Source organism: Varanus komodoensis, unplaced genomic scaffold (genome assembly GCF_004798865.1).
Source record: "Varanus komodoensis strain SLA01 unplaced genomic scaffold, ASM479886v1 scaffold9, whole genome shotgun sequence".
NCBI classification, from domain to species: Eukaryota; Metazoa; Chordata; class Lepidosauria; order Squamata; family Varanidae; genus Varanus; species Varanus komodoensis.
In genome coordinates, this window is record NW_025336598.1 from 27,976,144 (window position 1) to 28,000,363 (window position 24,220).

General features: G+C 38.2%; 1 protein-coding gene across 3 annotated transcripts in view; it reads left to right on the forward strand.

The window, feature by feature from the left end:
• The window catches only part of TLK1 (tousled like kinase 1), a 73,163-nt gene that overhangs the window by 11,148 nt on the left and 37,795 nt on the right, over positions 1 to 24,220 (forward strand). For all 3 annotated transcript variants that reach the window (XM_044417947.1, XM_044417948.1, XM_044417946.1), the window contains exons 2-4: positions 18,422 to 18,540; positions 18,936 to 19,007; positions 21,492 to 21,567. In XM_044417947.1, coding sequence (XP_044273882.1) covers positions 18,422 to 18,540; positions 18,936 to 19,007; positions 21,492 to 21,567 — 267 coding nt within the window. The remainder of the gene's footprint in view (positions 1 to 18,421; positions 18,541 to 18,935; positions 19,008 to 21,491; positions 21,568 to 24,220) is intronic.

Below are 24,220 nucleotides of genomic sequence, written 5' to 3' on the forward strand. Positions count from 1 at the left end.
TTTGGATTTCAATTTGCATCAGTCCCAGACAGCATAGTCAGCAGGTCAGGAATCATGGGAGATGTAGTCTCAAATGTTTGAAGAGTGCCAGGCTGGGGAAAGCTGAATTATTGTATAGAAGGATTAGTGAATGGGGTGGGGGGGGGGACATAAAACAAGGGAAACACTGAAGCCAAGGGGAAACCAATTGCTGAGAATTCTCAGATGTCCCTGAAGAGAAGCTTTATTTTTAGGAATAAGCTGCATGTGGTTGAACACTGGATCATTTCAAATTACCTTATTAAATTAAGGCTGAAGGAACTAGAATCTAGAAATTCCTTAAGGTTTTGCTTTATTTTGAATGACAGGTTTCTACTGGTTCTAATTTTTGTTTTAAATTATACATTCTTTGTGTTCAGTCGGATAAAGACTAGCACGACTTGACTGCATGTTTTGTGTTCTGTTAATTGGTAATTTGCTGAGATAGTTCATTAACAATAACAAAGAGGATTATAACTAAAGTTAGAAAAAAAACCTTAAGTTTTGTAACAGATGTATTGACTCAGATCTTAACTTTTCACTCTGTGAATAGAGAATTGCATTCTACCCCTCCCCCCATAATTTCTTCCCCAAGGAAGAGGAGAAGATGATTTTTGATGATTTCCCCTCCCACTACAGTTCTTTTGCTGTTCTCAGGGGTCACTCAATGCCATGGAGCAGATCTGTGGCAGCCATAGAGGACTGTAAGGTGAGGGAGGAATCAGAAAGAGGAGGTTCTCTTCTATTCCACCAACAGGATTCCACTGTTGAACAGCAAAGTGCATGGGTGAAAAAAGCCTTCCTCCCTCGAGGCAGATTCTGAATTTATATTATTATTCCTCTATCTGATCCAGCATAACTCTTATGTTCTTAAGACCATTGATTTTAAAGTTAACTTTCAGTGCAATGCTTTGAAAGTATGAGGGATGAATGAATGGATGCAGTTGGACCCTACAGGGGTTCTACTGCCTTATTCTCATACAGGTTGTTGGTTACATTATTATTAAAGCTATATCCTGAAGAATGTTGATTTTAGTGCATACACTACAGTGTAAGAATACTGCTCTTTAGAGAAGGCTATCGTATGGAGTTCTAACCTTGGAGTTAAACATGGTGGAAGTGGGACATCTGCTTTCACAAAGGACTATTGCATGTCACCCCTAGGTCAGGTTCAGAGGGTCTTACAACTCTCTGAAGCAGATTTGCGGTATGTGTAGGACTGCAGGAGGAATTGCTTGAAGCTTATGCTACAGTACATGTGTTTGTTTTGAAGATTATTATTACTGCTGATTATTTGGTTAATGATACTGTGCATATGAATTGTTTTGTAGGCCTAGTTACAACTGACACAAATACTTTTTAGAAGCTAAAAGAGTAAAAAGATATGAATGTCATAACAGAACATTATGTCAACATGATAAAATCTATTGCCCAGTATAAACTTAAGTGAATTTATCATCTTTGTGATTACTGGCTACAAGCATGCTATTTTATTCCATGGTGTTAAGTTTATCTTGCTTTTCTAAAATGCAAACTTTTTAGAACAATATACATGCGGAATGTCATCAGACAACAGAGTTAGCATAAAACATTTCTCAAATTTTATACGTTGTCTTCTTAAGCTCTGCAAAGTCAAAAGGTGGTTTTTAAAGATTTTATCTAGAATTTAGACTTTATCTGAAGGATTAACAGATATTCAAATCAGTGATAGTATAAAATCTTGGCTTGGTCATGTGTGTCTCTGGGTTCGTGAACTCCCTCCTCCTTCCCTATTGCATGTGAGTATCACGGTGTTGTGGTTTTGCCTACCACAATCAGTATGTAAACTGTAGTTTGGAGGTTAGCCTGAGACATAGTTTACCATTTTGGACATTGTGGCAAATTCGTTTACTGAAAATCAGAAGTGTAAGTAAGAGGATGTGGGCTTGCAAGAATATTCCTGAACACTGACAACTAACCACAGTTATGCTTTCTGAATTCATTAATGTGAAGTAGCAGACTCTACTGTGAGGTAGCTCTGCATGTATGGTGGTTCAAGCTGATTTAAATGCATTTGCTTCTTTTTGCAGTAAATGGTCACTACCAGTTTGAAGAACCTTGATTCTATACTAGTATGAATGTGTGCATTATATAATGTACAGATGACATGGTCATTTGTATAGCTTGTTAAACCTGGGAGTTGGGAGTGAGTGTGATGGCTTCCAACCACTCTGTTGATTACTATTGTTTTTCTTGTGTGAACCTGGAATTCTAGATTGTTGAATGATGAGTCAGAATTAGACCCCAAAAATGAACCATGGTTTATCACTCTAGGTCATTTCTCCCTCAACACCTCAGAGTTCTGGTTTGCATGTCATGGAGAAAAATGATGGAACGAAGAGTCCCTGCTTTATGGTAGTTTCACTCTTTTCATAAAATGGTGCTGGGGAATTTCTAATCTACCCCTTGGCATCTTTGCTTTGGGGCACCATAGTTTCCTTCTTGTCTGCCATACTGCTTAACATTGCATGAAATAGCTGAATGAGGACATTTGGGGTTCGTTTGAAATGTACTGTTATCAGTATGAAGATAATATGTAGCCCTGCTCCTGCTCCTCTTCCTCTTCAATACCAGATGAGATTGTAGGAGTGATGAACTGGTATCTGGCTATAGCAAAGGGCCAGATGAGGCTAGCAAACTGAAGTACAGTCCAGGCAAGACAGACTAGCTGAGTGGGATCCATTTGTTCTTCCGTGGAATGCACTGTTCCTGAAGGATCAGGTGCTCCTGTCTGAAACTTTGGAAATCTGCTGCCAGTCAGTGCTGACACTCAGGGTCAGTCATACTGCATGAGATAGACCAGTGGTCCGACTCGATATGTGATACCTTCCCATTTTCCTATGAATTCCTTGGGAGCTCAGTACTTGATGGCATGCATCCTCCCTTACGTATTTGCACATGCTTTATAGTCATCCACAGAAGCACTTCTAAAATTGTTAAAATACTTTAAAAACATTTAAATATTTTGTGTTTTATTATTTTAGTCCCTGCACTTTGGTTTTACCTAATACTTAGTACTGTATTCTCTGTTGTATTGGTTCATTAATTATTTTTATATCATTGATTTTTCTGGAATCTTGTTCTATTATGTCCCGGCTTTTTAGTATGCTGTCTAGATTTGCCATAGCTTTCCTCCCCAGGAGCAAGCGTCTTTTAATTTCTTGGCTGCAGTCCCCGTCTGCAGTGATCTTGGAGCCCAGGAAAATAAAATCTGTCACTATCTCCATTTCTTCCCTATCTATTTGCCAGGAAGTGAGAGGACCGGATGCCATGATCTTAGTTTTCTTAATGTTGAATTTCAAGCCAACTTTTGCACTCTCCTCCTTCACCCGCTTCAAGAGGCTCTTTAGTTCCTCTGCACTTTCTGCCATGAGAGTGGTATCATCTGCATATCTGAGGTTGTTGATATTTCTCCCAGCAATCTTAATTCCAACTGGTGATTCATCTAGCTCCGCCTTTCTCATGATGTGCTCTGCATATAAGTTAAATAGACAGGGTGACAGTATACAGCCTTGCCAAACTCCTTTCTCAATTTTGAACCAATCAGTGGTTCCGTGTCCAGTTCTCATTGTTGCTTCTTGACCCGCATATAGGTTTCTCAAGAGACAAATAAGATGGTCTGGTACTCCCATCTCTTTAAGAACTTGCCACAATTTGTTGTGATCCACACAAAGACTTTAGCATAGTCAATGAAGCAGAAGTAGATGTTTTTCTGGAACTCCCTTGCTTTCTTCATGATCCAGCACATGTTGACAATTTGATCTCTAGTTCCTCTCCCTCTTCGAAACCCTGCCTGTACTTCTGGTAGTTCTCGGTCCACATACTGCTGGAGCCTAGCTTGTAGGATTTTGCTAGCATGTGAAATGAGTGCAATGGTGTGGTAGTTTGAACATTCTTTGGCATTGCCCTTCTTTGGGATCGGAATGTAAACTGACCTTTTCCAATCCTGTGGCCACTGTTGAGTTTTCCAAATTTGCTGGCATATTGAGTGTAGCACTTTTACTGCATCGTCTTTTAAGTTTTTGAATAGTTCAGCTGGAATACTGTCATCTCCACTAGCTTTGTTGTTGCTCAGACTTCCTAAGACCCACTTGACTTCACATTCCAGGATGTCTGGCTCGAGGTCAGTGACCACCGCATCGTGGTTATCAGGGACGTTAAGCATTTTCTTGTATAGTTCTTCTGTGTAATCTTGCCACCTCTTCTTAATCTCTTCTGCCTCTGTTAGGTCCCTGCCATTTTGGTCCTTTATCATGCCCATCTTTGCATGAAATGTTCCCTTCATATCTCCAATTTTCTTGAAGAGATCTCTGGTCCTCCCTATTCTATTGTTTTCTTCTATTTCTTTGCACTGTTCAGTTAAGAAGGCATTCTTATCTCTTCTAGCTGTTCTCTGGAATTCTGCCTTCAATTGTTTGTATCTTTCTCCCTTGCCTTTCACTTCTCTTCTTTCCTCAACTATTAGTAAAGCTTCCTCAGACAGCCATTTTGCTTTCTTGCATTTCTTTTTCTTTGGGATGGTTTTATTCATCAGGGATATGATTTAGGTCATACCTGAGTGGCCTAGCGCTTTTCCCTACTTTCTTCAACTTAAGACTAAATTTTGCAACCAGAAGCTCATGATCTGAGCCACAGTCAGCTCCTGGTCTAGTTTTGACTGACTGTATAGAGCTTCTCCATCTTTGGCTGCAGAGCACATAGTCAATCTGATTTCTGTGTTGACCTTCTGGTGATGTCAATGGGTAGAGTCGTCTCTTGGGTTGTTGGAAAAGAGTGTTTGCTATGACCATCATATTCTCTTGGCAAAATTCTACCAGCCTGTACCCTGCTTCATTTTGTACTCCAAGGCCAAACTTGCATGTTATTCCGGTTATCTTTTGGTTTCCTACTTTAGCATTCCAATCCCCATGATGATAAGGACATAATTTTTTGGTGTTAATTTTAGAAGGTGTTGTAGGCCTTCATAGAACCGGTCAACTTCAGCCTCTTCAGCACCAGTGGTTGGGGCATTGACTTGGACTATTGTGATGTTGAATGGTTTGCCTTGGATTCGAACTGAAATCATTCTGTCGTTTTGGAGATTGTATCCCAGTACTGCTTTTCCTACTCTTTTATTGACTAAAGCAGTGAATACATGTGCATAAAATTGATTATAGGTTCATTCCTAATGGAAATATTTGAACTTCTTTAACTTTGTGATATAAAAATCTGTTAGGATATATCTGCTTGCTCAAATGAATGGAACAGCTTCTTTCTGACAAGTGCTAAACAATTCCTTTTTCACTTTATAATTTAAAATACTTTGGGTGATAGTGACTTTCTTACCAAATGCAGTGTAGTAGGGGTATGTATATAAAGATTTAAAATACTGTTTCTTAAAATTAGGAGACCTTTTTCTTCATGTTTGTTGCTGTTTCAGTGGAGTGATCTAACTATGAGGCTTATGGTCAGACATCTGGCCTGAACTGGGGCTTACCTAAGTCTTTGGAAGGTTTTTAAAAACTTAAGTTAGTTTAGAATATAGCAGCTAGGTTAACTGGAACTTGTAAAGTAGTGCATCATAATACTGCTTACATAGCTTTATTGCTTCCCAGCTGCTTTTCAAGCAGAGGTCTGGTTTTGATCTGTAAAGCCATAAATAGTTGAGGACTAAGGTAATGCAAGGTCTATCTTCATGAATCTTCCCAGCACCTGAAATGGTCATTTGATTTCCTTGTGTGAGTGGCCCCAGCTTTGGGGATAGTCAGATGCCTACTTCATGGAGAATAGAGCCTTTTCTGTGGTTGAATCCTTCCTTACGGAGGAGAATGCTTGACTGATGCCGTCTTCGTACTTTTTAGGCACTAGGTTAAATGAATATGCATTTTATTACTGCTTTTCCAAAGGTCCTGGGTGGGCCAAAAATAGATCAGGGTCCACTGGTAGGGTTCAGGGTGATTTGCAATAAATTGGGAAGAGTTTTTACTTCCACTTTAGCAATAGCATCAATTAAAATACTTTCTTCCCCTGTCAATATATTGGATTGTTGAAATGAAGAAAGGAGTGATTTGTTTTGTTTAATAATAATAAGAAAGGTCAGGGGAAAAACAGTTTTGATACAAAAACAAATTTATGGTCGATGTATATGCTCAGAGGAACCTTAGTCCTTAATTCTTGGTATTTATTTTCCCCTCCCCCTTCTCCCCCCATTTGCACCTGGCCCTGTTTTGTACACTTTGGGAGTTCTGTTAAAAAACAAAACAAAGTATACTTTATAAGCCTGAAGTCTTCCCAGCACTATTGTAGGCTGTTTCACTAGATTGTGCTTTGAAGCTGTGTTTTGTTTCTTCTCTGTCTCTCTCTCAAGCTGTTATATTTCACTGGCTAATATATCCTATTTTAGGTAAGCTTCCTTGAATGCCATTTTGTTCGGTATTCTTTTAAAGTATGCTTGCACCATATGCAAGCATACTTTAAAAAATGCTTGTATATGGTGCATACTTTTAAAGCTTGTTTTTATGTACCTTGCTTTTTGAAAGCCATTTTGAATTTTGGGCAGACTGGTTTTAATTCCTCACAGTAAGTAGTACTGTTAGAACAAAACATTTCTCTTGGGAATGCTACATAGCAATTTTTGCACTGTACCATTACTAGCTGTATCTCTTCCAACTACCTTTAGCACAACATTTTCATGGTATTATCTCAGAACATTGTTAAGGAATTGAAACCATATTCAGATCTTGTTATTTTAAATGAATATTTACAGTACCACAAAATGAGATGTAAACAGTCTTCAGCTGAAACAAAAGGCTGTTTAAGAAGACATGGTAGTATTTATCAAGGAAAATCTAGGATGATGCTGTTTTGGAAGCTACAGCTCAGCAAAGATCTTCGTGCAAAACATGGTGTGTATTCATTTAATTATTTAATTTCTATACCACCCAACATCCAATTATACAGCCAGAGCTGTATGTTTATGATTGCAGTAAGAGATGTGCTGCATGTTCTGAGAAGAAACACTGATAAAATTGATTTTAAAGCTTTAACAACCATGCAAATTTAAGGGAGAGATTTGGGGCCTGTCAGATTTCATTACACAGTATTGCTTGCCCATTCATATCAGAATGAGTCTTGCTATTGATTCAGAGGAATTGATGCTAGGTCCAGGTTTGAGGAAGCCCTTGGGCAAGACAACTTTCATGGAGCCCCTTCTTGAGTTTACATTCTTTTCACTAGTTGATAATATTCCTCGTCCCACATGGAGTTCCCCAGGGGTCTGTTCTGTCCCCCATGCTGTTTAACATCTACATGAAACTGCTGAGTGGGGCCATCTGGAGTTTTGGGGTGCACTGCAATCAGTGTGCTGATGATACGCAGCTCTATTTCTCCTTTAGGTGAGGCTGTGAAGGTGCAAAAATGGTGTCTGGCTATGACAGTGGAGTGGATGAGGGCTAACCACAACAACAATGAGCACAATCCAACAAAATTTAAAATTCTGTATGCCTTTTCTGTGAAAAGTGTGTATCCATGTCTTCTCACCACCGCTGCTTTCTGGGAGACAGGTGAACAAGCAGGTTGTAATGTTGAAGAGGGACAACACCAGGGTGAGCCCCTGGCAAGTGCTCAACCGTGCTAGCCCTGGAGACCAACCCTGAACAGAGTGAACTGTTTTCTGTGCTGCAGTTTGTTTATTATGGTTAGCTTAAAGATTTGAAGAGGAGTGTGTATAAAGGTTCTGCGTCATAATCATGCAAAAAGTAATAAGTTGGATAAACAGAGATACATTTGTACAGGGTTAGAAAAATGAAGATGCGTAAGACTTGGTTGCTAACTCTTAGTGTTTAAATATCTGTTTATTCTTCATGCAATGTTTACATCAAAAGATGTGGTGCTAGCTGCTCAAAATTTGAAATGCTTGTGTGAACCTGTTCAGACTATAATACTATGCACTGTTATCTTGGAGGAAGTGCCATTAAAAATTTGGGACTCACTTTCAAGTAATATACATTGGATTGCACTGTAAGACTTCTGCTCTGTGGATCTTCAGAATATTTTCTGTCTGATAATTCAAAGCATTTACTTTACTAGTGCAGTATTAGGCAGATGTATATGCACCATCAAAAACAGAGACCTGTTCCATGGTTAAATAGTACAGGCAAAGGGTGTGCTGCTTTCTTAGCTTGAAAGGCAGGAATATTTTACACTTTCTGTGAGTGTTGCCTTCTAAACCTGACTTTCGAATATATCTACAAATTATAAGCTTACCAAAAATAAGTTGGCCGTATATATCTTGCTCAATAATTTTGTGGCATACTACTAGTGTGAGGTAGATAGGTGAGCCTAGCAAAGAAGTTATTAATAGTAACTTTCAGTAGCTTGCTGTATATGAAACTATTCCTTTAAATAGGCTTGTTAATTTCTGATCATGATGTTACTTAAAAACACATTTGCTTCTTTAGTCTGTGTTTACTTATCATTCCTTCCTCTCACATTTACCCATTTCATAATCCCTCAGAGGTGACAGCCCACCCTGCATTGTTGCTTTGTGCCATCCCATAATGCTTTGCCAATATTCTAAATAAAAATTATCATCTCTCTGTCACATTCAAGGAGTCTCAAGTGCAATTGTTCAGGCAGCCACTGGGGGCACATGACTGTGGAAATTTACTACCTTAGGCAGGGATCTTCAGAGCAACCTCTCTCCTCCCAGGAGGGATGGAGGAAGGGAGTAAAGGAGGTGAGGGTGTAGGGTATAAAAGATGTTCTTATGCACACTTCTTCTGGCTTTCTCATGCACACAAGAAGCAAGTAAGCAATGTATACCACCCAGAAAACTGGTTTTTGAGTGCTATGGAAAAACATGCCAGAAACCACTGTTTCATTTCACAGATTCCAGCCAAGCAAAAACTCAACACATTGTTGGGGATACAAGGACCTATTTATGACAAAAATTGTGCAGGGTTTTTGCAGATGATTGTACCTGCCTCATCTTTCTCCTGCCTCTTAACTTGCCTGGGGTTTTTAGGCTACAAATCTTACTGCCACAAATGCACAAATTAATATACATGATCTGGGACCTGAACTGAAAGTACAATTTTATTATCCAGTGGCCATTAGCCACCAGTCATTGCCCCCAGATGCCAACAAAGTAGCTATCTTTCAAGGCATTTGCTACAGTTTTCTGCAAATGTAAATGCCTAATTAGGTATCACCTAATTTTATGACACTGAGCTAGGAAAAGGGACATGAAGACGTCAATGAAAAGTATAGGCAGTTTGCCAGTGCAGTCTTATTTTACATGTTAACCTTTTAAAAGAAAAAAATATTCTTATTACCTGGTTATTATAGGACCAGGACAGTTTCATGGGATCAAAAGTTCTAAATTAGTCTAGCATACAAGATCAGAATTGCAACATGGCTTTGATGGTAAAGTTGAAGAAAAGCTACTGAAGAGATGAAGCTGGCATGATGAAGCTGGTTAAAATTGATAGAATTTAAGGGTGTTGAAACAAGAATAGCACCAGAACAGCAATTTGGACTCCAGTAAGAGCAGGATGACATGGATGGCTAAAGAAAAGTAAGGAAAAGGCAGACAACAACTAACAGGAATGCACAAGGGGCACAAACAGTGATAGCTGAACATTGGTAAAAGGGCAAAGTATGTCAGTTGAAATGGAAATAGTGTGAGTCAGTGAAACTTTTAACCTTGGCTGCTTAGCTCTACTTGTGGAGGTAACAGTCCTTCTAGTACTTTCTGATGTAAGTTCAATTCCCTGCCTGTATCTTCTGATTACACAACAGTTAGCATTCTTTAGTTTCATATACCTTTTTTTAACTTCTAAAAGCTCTCTGGGTGGTTTAAACCACTTCCTAAACAGGAGCATGATACAATAAAATTAATGCTTGAAGTGTTTACATAGTAAAGCATTTAAAACAGGATAAATGTTTTAAAACAATTTAGCAGCTAAAAAGTCTAATACAAAATAGATCTGCTAAAAAATACCACCATGAGTGATAATGGTGTAGATAGCTTTATTTTGTAGATAGCTTTATTTCAGCACAGAGGGTTGACTTAACCTAGCACTGCAAAGGCAGGGAAATTGGCACCAGGTCGGCTTCAGTAGGCATTCTCCAGTTTGGGAACCACCACTGAGAGGGCCTTCCATCTTGTTACTGCCCTTTAATTCACCTTTTGAGGTTGAACTCAGAGGAAATCCTCAGATGTTTACTTTGTGATTGGTGTTATGCCAAGTCCCAAGCTGTGCAGGGTCTTATAGGTTAAAACCACCATCTTGGATCAGGTTTTGAAGCATATAGTTGACCAATGCAAGTGGGCTCGAACTAGCTTTATATGTTTAGAAGCACTGGTCCTGGTTATTAGTCTGGCTACCATATTTTGTACAAGGTACAGTTTCTAAACAGTTTTCAAGGGCAACTTGATGTACAGTGTGTTGTAGTAATCTAACATGGAGATTGCCAGTGCACAGATTACTGAAACCAGTCTATCTCTTTCCAGATAGGGATGTAATAGGCCAGCAGCCAATCCTGGTAGAATGCACCCTATGCCACTAAGACCATGTTGGCCTCAAGTGACAAGAAGGATCAAGGAACATTTCCAAGCTATGGACATGCTTCTTCAAGGGGAGTTGCAACCCCATCCAGAAAAGGTCAAATACCCTCCATCTGGTCAGAGAAAGTACCCACTAACAGCACAGTAGTCATATCTGCATTGAGTTTCAGTATGTTAGCCCTCACCCACTCCACTGTTGCAGTCAGGTAGCATTTTAGCACACCCATAGCTTCACCTGTTGTGGTGATAAAAAGGAGAAATAGCATACTGATGGCAAAACATTTCAACATTCTGACTTTGACCCTCAGTGTTTTCATATAAATGTTGAATAGCGTGAGAAACAACTGATGTTTCAAGGATTTCATGCTGGGGAATTCATGAGACCAAGTAATAGTCTCTAAAACTCCACTTTTTGGAGACAAGTAGGAGTGCAAAACCTCTGCAATTCATTATCTTCTGCACCCAGCTCAGACAGTTGCCTTAGAAGAGCATCATAGCCAATGATACTGAATGCCACCAAAAAACCCAGGAGTATCAGCAGGGTTGTACTCTCACTCTCTCTTTTCACATAGATCATACAGGATGACCAAAGCTGTTTTGGTGCCAAAACTGGGCCTGAACCCTGACTACAATGGATTTTAATAATTGCTCTCATCCAGGAGTTGGATGCTACCTGTTCTGGACTCTTGTCCAGGAAAGAAAATTTGCTACCAGCTAAAGTGATTGAGATCTTTCAGGTACAAAGAGGATTTCTTTAGGAGTAGTCTCACCGCTGCCTTTTTTAGATAGTGTGGGACGACTTCTTCTCACAAGACGGTATTCTTACCTCCCTGGCCCAGCCAGAATATGGCACAATCATTAATTGTCTGTCTGTGTTCTCCTTATCTGACTAGTCCTCCTCCCAACACCATTTCTCCATGTACCCATCACTATATGGATCATTTCCCCACTTGGCCTCATATTCTCCCTTCCCACCACATACATACATGGGCTTGATGGAAAAAGAAATCAGTATTATTTAGTAGTGTTATTTGTACATGGTTTATTTTTGTTGTTAGGGTTCAAATGCCTGAATGCCTTTTATTTCATATATGAAAATATGATAGCACTCATCTTTTAATGTTGTTGTTGTTGTATTAAGCCCTTCAAATACAATACCAGGAAAGCTTACGATTATATATTAGAAACAACACACAGGGCTAAGTGTATGACAGCATGAGCTGATGAAAGCTCCCCTTCCTGTTTTGATTTGAGACTCTTAACTTTGCTTCAGGAAAAATGTACAGTTTGGTATTCCAAGGGAATTCCATTTTTTCTATACAAGTAATTTTACTGATAATGAATGTATACTGTATTCCACCACTGTTTCTTTCAGCATCTCCAACTCTGAAGGTCAAAGTGTTCAATAAACCCCAGACTTGGGCACTGTTAGGATCAATTGTAAGCCTCATGAACTTAACCTCTGTCTGAGTGGTTGTGGGAGTATGGTTTCCTGTTCTCCAGTCAAACTACTAACTTCCTAATAGTAATAGCTGTCTTAGGAGTTGGTTGGATCAGCTATATTGTAACCAGGAATCTCCGTGGGTTTGTACTAGCTCTCCTTGTGGCAGGTAAATAATTTTTATGAGCAATGAATGATAAGTATTGCCAATCTTCACAAAAACAAAAGCTATTGGTTAGTCTTCTTGCAGCCCTGGGCCAATGGTGGACAGCCACCCTCTACCATATGGGAGAATCACCATGACCAAGAACGCTTCCAGATTACCAATGAGTTTGCACTTCTATAGTGATCTGCATCAAAGGATTCAGAAAATAGGCACATCAGCCAACAACTGATGTACATTTGGAAGATGCAGGCTGGAGTTTGTGTGTGTTTAAATTTTGTATACAATCTATTCTTCCACTTCCATTAGTTGGAGATTGTGGCAAGCAAAGTTTGAACACTTTGTTAATCTTATTTACATTTCTTGAGCTTAGGTGACCATTTCTTAACATGAAGGATTGTTAACATTCTCTTACAATACAGTAATATTAGCATAATACGTGCTTTCTACAATTTTAAGAAAAGTTGGAATAAGGAACCTAGGTGAGTTGAGAGAAAATGTTTTCCAAACAGTTATCACACAGAAGAGTCTTGCCACTAATTTGTTTCCTAGAAGAAACAAAAATGATAGCTAAGGCTTTATGCTGTGTGTCTGTGGAAGAAAAAAGACAACAATGTATTGGGAAAAAGAAATAACTGGCCTTGTTTTGTGTGCTTCTGCGAATCCTTAGGGATATCAGGTGGCTGATGGATGCTTATTTATTGAAACTACAGTCTCTGCAGTGTGAAATTGCTTTGTAGAGTTAATGAAGAAATCATGGACTACTATCCTGAAGAATTTGTATTCTGAATTAGAATTACCCTGAAGATCCAAGGGATACATTTTGAGTGCTAACTATGTGCTGTGTGCCAAATCTTTTCCAGTGAAGATTAAAGTTAGAGATTACCTTGGAAGACTAGTATTACAGTCTTGTGCAGAAGATTATCTCAATACAAACTTTTTTTCAGACATGTTGTTTGTATTAACACATGCCTCATGTAGTCATGAGAGTTATTGATGAAGTACTAAGTGGCAGACATAATACTGCATTCCTGACAACTTCAGTTTCATCCCCATCTCTACATTGTAATGACATCAGAAATGTAACAGGATAAAAGGGGGCTTGAAATGGGGATAAGATTGTGAAATAATTTCAGCCCAATCTAAATAGAGCACGTAGTGGGGGTGTCTCATGCGATCATTTAAAATGTGCCATTCATATGAGCAAAACATAACCTGATGTGCAAAGTAGCCGCTCAGAGCCACTTGGAGGTACAAAACATTAAAAATCTCAAGTACTGATACCGCTTGAGTTGGAAGCTCAAGCCCCTCTCCTACCGATATGGCCATGTCCTCACAAATCCAAGCACCAGGAATGAATGTCCTTCCAGCCCACATATGCCCTCTTCAAGTACTGTCAGTTCACATTTACTTCTTGACCTGGCAGAAGCCACTCAAAACAGTCAAAGGTCAGCTTACTATGAGCCCCCACTGCTGATGCTCCCTAGAGCTTGAGAAAAGGAGATGAGTGCTCAGCCTGGTCCTCCAGGTGCCTCCGGGCTCAGTTCCCTTCAGCTCCAGCCTACATGGCCAACTACACAGATGTGGACAGTTGTACAAAATTTCTGGAGGGCGCCAGATTGGAGAAAGTTGGCTAAATTTAACAAGTTTATTTTACTTGTATTTGGCGGAGTTCTGTGGGAGCAGAAAGGAGCAGGAAGCAGCAACAGAGTGCAGTATATTGCAGTGTGTGTTCCTTATTTAATAAACAACACAGCTAAATAAAAGTACCCAGGTTCATTTTTCATCTCAATGTGTTATTTGACCTGAAGTACTTGAGGGAAAAATTAAAGCACAGTTAAAGTGATATCAATGTAAGCATTTTTAATAGAATACTTGTAAAAATGTTAAGACAGTGGCATTGTATAAATTTAAGAAGCCCCTCCCCCAAACGATACTGAAAAGTGTTGACATACTACTAAATGTTTGCAATCCAGGCAGCTATGCTTTCCACATCTTTGGAAATGCCAGGCTTGCCTTATACTCCAGCTGTAATTGATAGCTATTATTTTTACTGATAAACTGATGAAGCATAAATATTTGTTTATAAAAATAAAGCACTAGAAAATTTTCCACCTCATACCAGTGCCCAGGACAGTAACTCCCATACAAAATACAGTGCAATTGCTGGAGTAGATAAAGGTATCTCCTGAAAATACTTTATCCAGAGGTTATACTACATATTGCGACTTTGGTAGATGTTGAAAAAATTTGTTCATTCTGCTGGCATAGATCTCTTATGATTAATTTGCAGATTTTAGAGAGATATACAAGTCTTTTAAAGTAGAAATAATGTGTGATGGAAGATAGTGCCAGGAATAGGATAGTTAGTGTGCTGTGTGTGTACATGCATTTATATAGAAATGAAAAGAGCTGGAAGGACAGTATGTTACCTATTGCTTCTTATAAATGCTATCATGTATTCGAAATGGGTACAAATTATTTTAGTGCAGAACTGTAGTCTCATTCATAGTGGATTGTTCAGACTTCTTGGAGAATCAAGACTAGGTATAGGCCTGAATAAAACTGGGATGTTATATTTCATTCATTCATTCATTCATTTTAAACATGTGTATGTCGTCTATTGTGCCACAGCACCTCTGGGCAGCTCACAACAAAGAAAGATAAAATTGCCTTAGTTCTTTTATTGTACATTACTTTGGGCAGGCAACATATGGACCTCAAAGTAAAATACCTTCTAGACAGAATGCCAAACTGCCCATGTAAGTGTCATGGTTTGTATTTCATTGCAGATTTAATCTGTGAATACTGAGGCTCGTACTGTCATGTTGTAGGAGCACTACTGGATTATGCAACCATGTCAGTTTTTTTAAAAGCAGCGTAACTAGTTATTTTTCATCACCCCTCCCAATTCAGATTTTGCCTGCAATATAATTTAGCTTCCACCATCAGTAGTTCTCTTCCTCTGCCTTACTTATAACTTTCCTCAGGGAGGTGGTAAGTCTTAAGTGCTGATATGTAACATGGATCTGTGCAACTTAATTCATCCATTTGGTATACTAGACTCCTGTGCAGAAGGTCTTCATCTCATTTATTATGGCTAGTTCTGAAAAACAGTGTACTTCATGTTTATAAAGTATCTCTGATAACAATCAAGGATCAGATCTATAACCCATTTAAGACTAAATGTTTGGATTTAAGTAGAGCTAGTCTCACTGAGCATCTCAACTGGGTTATGTCTATAATAGTTATTCTTATTTTTTATTATTAGTAGTATTATTAATTTCATTTCTGTATCATCCAATAGCTGAAGTTGTTACTCAAGATCATAGTACAGTAAAACACCATACAATGTTCCCAGTAAACAGAATATAAAAAGAACAATTTAATGGCTAAAACTAAATGGCAACAGGCAGACTCAGTGGAGAGATCCTTCCACAACTGGGGGGCTGTGACTGAGAAGATCTTCCCCTGCTCAAGTGCCTCAGAGGTGGCCCTTGGAGGACACCCTCAGCAGTTGATTGAAATTGAGTAGACTGAAGTTGGGAGAAGCCCACCGTCTGGTATTGCAGTCCTGACCCATTATAGATAACAGACAGCAGCCTGAATGTAAATTTGTGTGACTGAATGTAAAAACAAAGGTCCTTGTGAGAAAATAACTAGCCCTTAAGATGTGAATATGGTCAACTGAATTCAGTATCATATGGTAGGTAAAGAATGAGCTGTCTTCTGTGTCATGTTTTTAGAAGGCCATTAGTAGAATTGTTTGTTTTATAACTAATGGAGAACATTGGATTGTCATTGTTATGGTTCTTCCAATTGTTGTTTGTTTCCTTTTTCATTTGAATTCCTTTACGTGTCTCGAAGCAGAACAAATGAGCTGTGCTGTTTTACTTATTGACATTACAGCATGCAAAATGTATAATAGATTATGAAGTTTTCAACATGTGTTAAGCATGTAAAGTTTATATTGTAAACTTAACATTTGAATATAAAAGGAGATTGAAATGTATATCTCTAAACACACTGGAATGGAGGGTACAGCAAAACAAACACACACAAGCAGAGGGCGGTATATCAGTGCAGTTTTCAGATATATAGAAAAGTTGACCTCTGTATGCATTTGCTTATATGTCTTCCCCATTGCTTGTCTCATAAATGTTTGCTTGGTCCTCTTAGCATCTGGCAAGAATGTACAGGTGGCAATATCTTAGATTTGTCATGTGTCAGTGGAATACAAGACTAGTAGTGGTGGTGAATTATTTTGATGTTGTGGGCCAGATGTCAGAGGGCAATTTCTCTACAGAAATCTTGAAATTGATATCAGTGTCTGAATGAATCTGATGGAAGTAAGACGTTGCCTATAAAAAGCTTGTGTCCCAACCAGCTACAATACTTGATATCTATGAAGGAAGAATACAGTGGTTACAGTTCACTGTATAGTTATGTGCATATAGGTAATCCTGTTGGTTTTTGTTTGATGGTACTTTGCATGAGTGGAAATTAATTTCTCTTAATGCAAGACAGCTGCCCCTAAATTCCGGCAATTCTGTGTGCCTGCAGTGGCCCACTGCACCGCATCCTGTGCCTTTTCTGGGGATATTGTGAGCCATGGTGTTTTGGAGGCCACAGTGGGGTAGAAGGGGTCAGAGTTTCCATGTTGCATTAGCAGGCTTCTGCTCATGTAGCATTAGATGAATTCCAATGAAATCAGTGACAGAAATCAGTGGCACTACTAGATTGTGCTTTCTGTCTCTTTCAATTGGGATACTTCTCAGAATATAGCTAGAATATATCTCTTCAGTCTTTGTATTGCATTGTTAGGTTTTCCATGTGGATGTGGATTGATGTGGATGTGGAATGATGTGGATTCAGTTTTTATTTCATTGAGTGAGGCCTGTCACAGATGTGAACAAATAACATTTCAACAGTTTTGCAGCCATCAAGTTATTCCATTATGAAGGTGTCTTGGATTAAAATTATTGGTATGTTACTTTCCTATTAGCAGTACCAGTGTTGAGTATTTGTTGACTTATAAAGTTAAAAATACACAGTTGTAAACAAGCATTTTGAAACACAGGAATCTGAAATCAGTAGTTTTAGTAGAAATGTTTCATAAACTTATGGCTGAAGGTATTGAGACCCTAATGTAGCTTTGCAAGATGCATTTTGTCAATCTCTTTTCCAATGTGGTAATAGTTCTTTAGTGTAAGTTAATTAGTAATGTTTGTAATCTTCCATTTTGCTCCTTGAGGTACTGTGTCAATATTCTTTAAAAGCAGTAGTCATAACTTGTTGTAAAGGTGCTTATACAAAGAGACATCTCTGCCCTCCTCCCCTCTATGGTGTTCTATGTCTTCTGAAAAGCTGTGGGGAATTGAAGTCGGCACTGTCCAAAATCAACACATGCCAAGTGCTTCTGCCCATTTGCAGTCAATGCCCACTGTGATTGTATCCCATGCCATGCTGTTCAAGAAGGTACCCCAACTCTTACAAATTACTTTCCAGGCATCACAGTGAACTCTTGCATGAGTGTCCTTGCACTTCTGCTTCTTTCGCTATAACCTGGTGTATCTACTGTGTGAAAACTCTTGTGCATATTTATGGAATGTCAGTAATGTACAAGTGACTTATATTGATTAGTTCTACTTTGATTCAAGGATTGAAAAAATGGCTTTTTACTGGTGTGAGTGTGTATGTGTGCCTGTGTATGTTTGCCCTGCCATCTTCTAGCTCTGTTGAAATAAAGGGAATGGTTGAGAATCATTTTATGTTCATATCATACAACAAATGATAGTACTTTCTTTCTTGACAAAATAACCCAATTATAGCACCATTTTGTCTCTTACTAATTTAAAAAAGATCACTATCTGAGTAACTAATAAAGAAGTTGTTCATGTATAATCCCCAAAATTTCAAAACAATTTTGCTTACATCAGTACTGTATTTTTGGGGTCAGGGGAGCTTAAAATCTTGCCATCTTGGAGATGATAGTGGATATAACATGCAGAATATATATTTGATTGTGCTTTCCATAGGATATGTGCAGATGGAACACTGGTGAGTTTTTACTAAAATAAAGCTACTCCTTTCTGGAGAACGACTATGTAATGAAAACTATTTAAAATGTAGGGGAAAATAGCAAAATGGTCATAACAATTTGACACTGTTTGCAGAAGTATATTCTATAACAATGAAAAATGTTTTCTAGGTGCAATGGATGAGCTTCATAGCCTGGATCCAAGAAGGCAGGAATTGTTGGAGGCTAGATTCACAGGAGTAGTGAGTGGCAGCACTGGAAGTACAGGAAGCTGTAGTGTTGGAGCAAAGGTGAGTAGCAGTATGAACCATCCAACTTTAATGTTTGTGATCTAGATCAATAGGTACATTAAACAAAATGTCATTTTAAGAAGAAGAGAATATGCTGCAGTTCATGGTCTGCCTGGAGTCTTACTTTCCACATTATCCCATGAGATTTGTTGCATTTGTGACCAAGACATGGATGCACTTCAGCCTTCCCTAACCTTGGAGTACACCCTTTTTGGATGTACACCCTTCCAGCCTGCATAGCCACTGGTCACGAATGTGCAAGTTGTAGTTTAAAGCATCTGTTGGGTGCAAGGTTGGAAAGCATGATGCAGATTATATAGTTTTTTGAAGCATGACCTCTGTTAGTGACACATTATGAGCAATTAAAATATCTTGACTCCTTTATTTCTTAACAGGCCTCCACAAATAACGAAAGTTCTAATCACAGTTTTGGAAGCCTGGGATCTCTAAGTGACAAAGAATCAGAGGTATGAAATAGTTATACGGACAGTATTGATGTAAGCTTGTCATTGCTCTTTTTGTATAGTTGTGCTCAGCAGAATTTGGTTTTTTTTTTTAGAAGGAATACATTCACAAAACTTTTTGCTGTATGTTTTAAAATTACAATGTTTGTGGCATTGAAGTTTTGGAGAGTACCAATATTTAGGCACACTTCTAGGAAGATAGGGACTGCAGGTGGCGCAGTGGTTTAAACCGCTTTGCTGCTGGGCTGGTAGATCGAAAGGTCGCCAGTTCGAATCTGCACAACGGGATGAGTTCCCGTTGCTCCGTCCCAGCTCCTGCCAACCTTGCAGTTTGAAAGTACGCAAATGCAAGTAGATACAAAGGTACCACTTCGGTGGGCAGGTAACAGCGTTCCGTGCACTTTGGTGTTTAGTCATGCCGGCCACATGACCACGGAGACTGTTTGCGGACAAACGCTGGATCCCTGGGTTAGGAAACAGAGATGAGCACTGCCCCCTAGAGTCAGGCATGACTGGACTTAATGTCAAGGGGAAACCTTTACCTTTACCTAGGAAGATAATTTTTATGCATTAGACAGGTCTTGTGCTAACAGATTTGGTACTATACACATCAGTTTTTGGAATAAATGCTATAAAATGATAGCCTACTAGGTGACATATTAAAAAACCAATAATAGTTTTCATTGCTGCACAAACACATTTTAGTTTTGTTTGGTAACTTACCTGGAATATTTGGATATTTTAATAAAGAGAAATTATGTACCTAAGCGTACATATGCATAAGGATAGGAGGAGCAACTGTTACCAGTGCTGAGCTGGTAAGAACAGCAAGGGGGTTACCAGGTCACTGCATCCTGAAATTCAAGATGGGTTTAGTCATTTGGGTTCAGCAATCCCTAAAACAAGCCACAGATTGTCAGAGTGCCATGTTGGGGAAAAACAAGCCACTGTGTGGGAAGTGTTCTGTGTTCACACAACATGTCAACCCACCATGGCTAGTGATCCACAGTAGATTGGTGTAATGTGCAAAACCCAGTCAATGTTATTTGTTATTAGAAATTATTTCTAATAGAGTTTCTTTTATGCAATTTTACCCCAAAAGTGAGAAAGAACCTTCTTTAAAAAGAACTTTTTGATGCTTTGTGAATTTTTTTCCCGAGCATCATTGTATAAAATGCAAATTATTGCTGGGATTTAAAGAATAGGACTGCAATTTCCACATGTCTAGAAACTGTAGGGTAGTTGAGTTTATGATGGGGATTCTAAAGGTAGAGTGGGGAAGAACACCATGCCATGACAAAGTCAAACATCCCACTTGGCATTCCCAATCCCTTCAATATGCTTCAAGAAGATATTTGCAGCCTCATCTCTGGATTAGTAAATCTAGTATTAATGTTTTATAGCATGAATTAGAACCAGATGTTAAATGACGAAAAATAGCTTTAAAAAAAAAAGGAACTTTACAAAACGGGACAAATAATTTTTCCTTACCTTTGCCATTATACATACACTTGTAATTCCACAGATACGATATTAGGTTTGGCACAGATCACCTTGAATAGGACTTGGTTGTCTTTTGTAGTATACCAAAGTGATAGAAGGATCATCTGTTTTAGGTCACATTGGTGGGTTGTGGTGGAAATGAAAAGAATTCAGAAAGTGCTGTTTTAGTTCAAAATTACTCTGCAGTATAATTTCTTGTACTGCAGAGTAATTTACTTATACTTATAATTTACTTATACATTCCACTTGTAATGTGGAAATTACAAGTCTATTGGAGCATGTATCTGGATTACAACATGTGTCTTAGTAAAGTACGGAAGTATTATGGATTGGATCTGGAGTGTCGCTTAGTGAATGGAATTGGTCCTTTCATTCTCAGATGGGTCTAAGACCCAGGCTACTGCTGGAGAAAGACAAGGGGCAAAGATGTTTACCAGTTGCCCATGCAAACCCTCCCATTATTTTATTCCTTTACTCTCTCAACCTTTAGAGAGCATAGGGAACTGCAAGAAGGAGAAATCTGCAAAAAAAAAAAAAAAAACCCTTCCAGCAAAAGCTGATTTCACTCCTGATGCACAGGAAAAAGAATCTAACTGACAGGAGGGGTTTGAGGGAGCTGCAGGGGGTGCTCTTCAAAAGGTATGAGTAGAAGTGCCTCCTCGTGTGAGCACAACAACCTAACATTTTGGATCTAAGCCATTATTCTGTTGGCTTGTAATAAAAAATGTATTCATTAAGAGGCAAGATGTAGGGATGCTTTCAATATTTGTAAACAAGCAGATTAAAGAAATAGCAGGGTCACTTTTAAATTAAAACATTTCAGTTTAGTTTAATGTAGTAATAAAATGAAATAGTCAGATAACTTAGGAAAAAATAAGTGGGTTATCCTATAAATAAGTGAAGCTACTTCTCCTTTGAATGCATCTTTTTGATATATAAAACTGCAGTCCTTTTGCATTGAAAAGCATGTGTTTTCTTTTTCAGACACCTGAGAAAAAACAGTTGGAACCTTCCAGGGGTAGAAAAAGGAAAGCAGAAAACCAGAGTGAAAGCAGTCAAGGTATGATAGGCATGGTATCGCATCAGTTTGATGTAATGTACAGTTTTGTCAGTTCATGTCTTTCAGTAAAGCTTCAGCTTCCTGCAACAATATTATAAACTTATATGGGTTGTTCAAGTCATGCTGTCCAGTCCCATTGTTAGCGGTGCTCTGTGCCTGGCCTCTTTTTTGTCTAGCTTTGGGGGAAAAAATGCAAGGGAGCTTAAACAAAATTTAATTTTGTTGCTAGCTGTTATAGTTTGTCACTCACTTCTGGATTTCAATAGTGCTTTGCACACATATGGCTTCTGGAGTTCGTTTTCTTCTAGAAAGTGGTGGAGTGACTTGTTTCTTTTATAATAATGTTGTCTTCCCATGAACAATCAATATTTATTGATGTGTAGTTTTTTTAGTTTTGTAATGATTTTTAATTGTTTGATTGTGAGCCACCTAGAGATGCCATGGCATGATAGATGGCATATAAATGTTTAAATAAATAAATAAACAATCAAAATTATACTATCTCATTTTTTATTTTTCTTATCAGAATTAAAATTGGTGTGATAAAAGGGAGGGTAAAATTAAACATAGACTTTCATAATGCAATTAAGTGAGCCTTGTTACTGCCTTGAAACTCTCGAAAGTCTCAAGCTAGTTCAAAGGGCTTGTATAATTAGCATTTGGATAATAGCCATTCGTGGACTGCTTATTAAGAGTGACTGTGTAAGATTGACTTGTCTTGTAATTTATTCTTTTTTAGATAGAAAAAAATTGGAACTGTGTCCACCTGAGAGAATGTAGAGTATAACAGAAAAATAGTTTCCCATTGGGGTTGCTATTAGAATTTTGTTTAGATAGGATTTGACAAATATTATTCTGTACTGATAGAAAGATTTGGAACTAGATGTTCTGTCTGATCGCTGCTTTGTTGATTTGCTTCAACTATTGTCAGTGATTGGGAGTTGAATACTTATTCATTCTAGCCTAAAGGGGGGAGATCAGGCAGTGCTGTGCATGTACTGCCAGGCAGGTTCTGGAGAAGGTGTTGTTGCAAAGTGCATCTTCTTATCTTTGTATACTGTACAAAAGTCTTTGCGTATGCTTATGCAGAGTAAACCTGGTTTCTGTTTCATTTAACTTTGGGAAATACAATGATCTAGATTAAATATCACATACTTATAAAATGTCAGCAAGGTGATTGTAGCTGTGGCAACAACTCTGAGATATATGCATGTGGCTATTACAATGCTGCTGCATGGTAATTATATAATTTTGCAATGCTGTATTTTCACATCTGAAAAAAATTAGAAATGTTGTTTCAATGCAGTCTGCAAATCAAGGCCTGAGATAGTGTTGCGTTAAAGGGCTTGTGCTGCTATGCATCATTGTATCATCATCATCATTTTAAACTTCCAATAGCAAAAAATACTTTAACTGGCTTAGATAAAATATAGTGTATGCAAATAATATAATAAATCTATAAAAGGTAACAGAATAAAATGGCAAAAAAGGATGAAATCGGTATCACAGTTCTAAAAATGGTTTTCACCTGGAACTAAAAGACTTCATAATAAATACCACGCCAGCCTCTCTGTGGAGGACATTCCATTCCACAAGGTCTTTTCCCTTGTAGCCACCAGCACACTTATTTATTTATTCATTCATTTATTTATTTGATTGATTGATTGATTGATTGATTGATTTCTATCCTGCCCATCAATTACCCTTAATTTGGTAAGGGCACCTGGAGAACTTCATCAGAAGTATGGTCCATATACATTTAGGAGGAGCCCATTCTTCAGCACTCCTGATCTCAGGCCTTTCAGAGCTTTAAAGATTAAGACAAGGACTATAAATTGGGCGTGGAAATGGACCAGAAGTGAGTGCAGATGTCAAAGCACAAATGTAATGTGATCATACTGAGGAATCCCAGTTAAAAATGTTGCTGCCCTATTTTAGATCAGATGCAGACTTGTCAAGAAGACATTCCACAAATGCAAACATGATGTTAGCAAAGCATGGTTAACTGTACCTTTGTCTGGATGGGGTTGCCATTGGTATATTAGCCTAGAAAACCATTGGTGTTAAAGAGCACATAACTAATATAATGAAACCACTGAACTCTAATCTCTTTTTCTGTCTACATATGTAACATTGCAAAGTATTCTCATATAGATTGTGTGTGTGTGTGTATAATGAACACCAGTATGCAATATGTAAAGACTAGTAAGTAGTTAACCCCAACAAAAAAAATCCAGCAGTTTAATATATGGTGGAACAAAATGCACTAAATAGGTACATATATTTTAAAGATATTTACACTTGTCAAGGTTGGATAGAAGCCAGCAAACTTTTAGCTGGCTCTGTACAGTCTTCAAGAGAAATAGTAATTGGAGAGAGAAAGAAAATGCTTGACAAGATCTTTCAAGAAGATCTTAACTTTTAGGGACCTGATGGTTCTTTGGAGGAAAGAACAAGTAGAATGGCATATATTGAAAAATAAATTTAATAATTTATTGGAAGGCTTTGATAAAGTTTAGTGAAACATGAAATTACAGGATGCCATCATGCCTGCTTGCTTCTTTGTTGAGCTTTCGTTTGTGTTTTTAATACACTTAAATATTCAGAAGTCCAAGTGGGAGCAGATTGCGATAAGCTTGTCCCATTTTGAAGT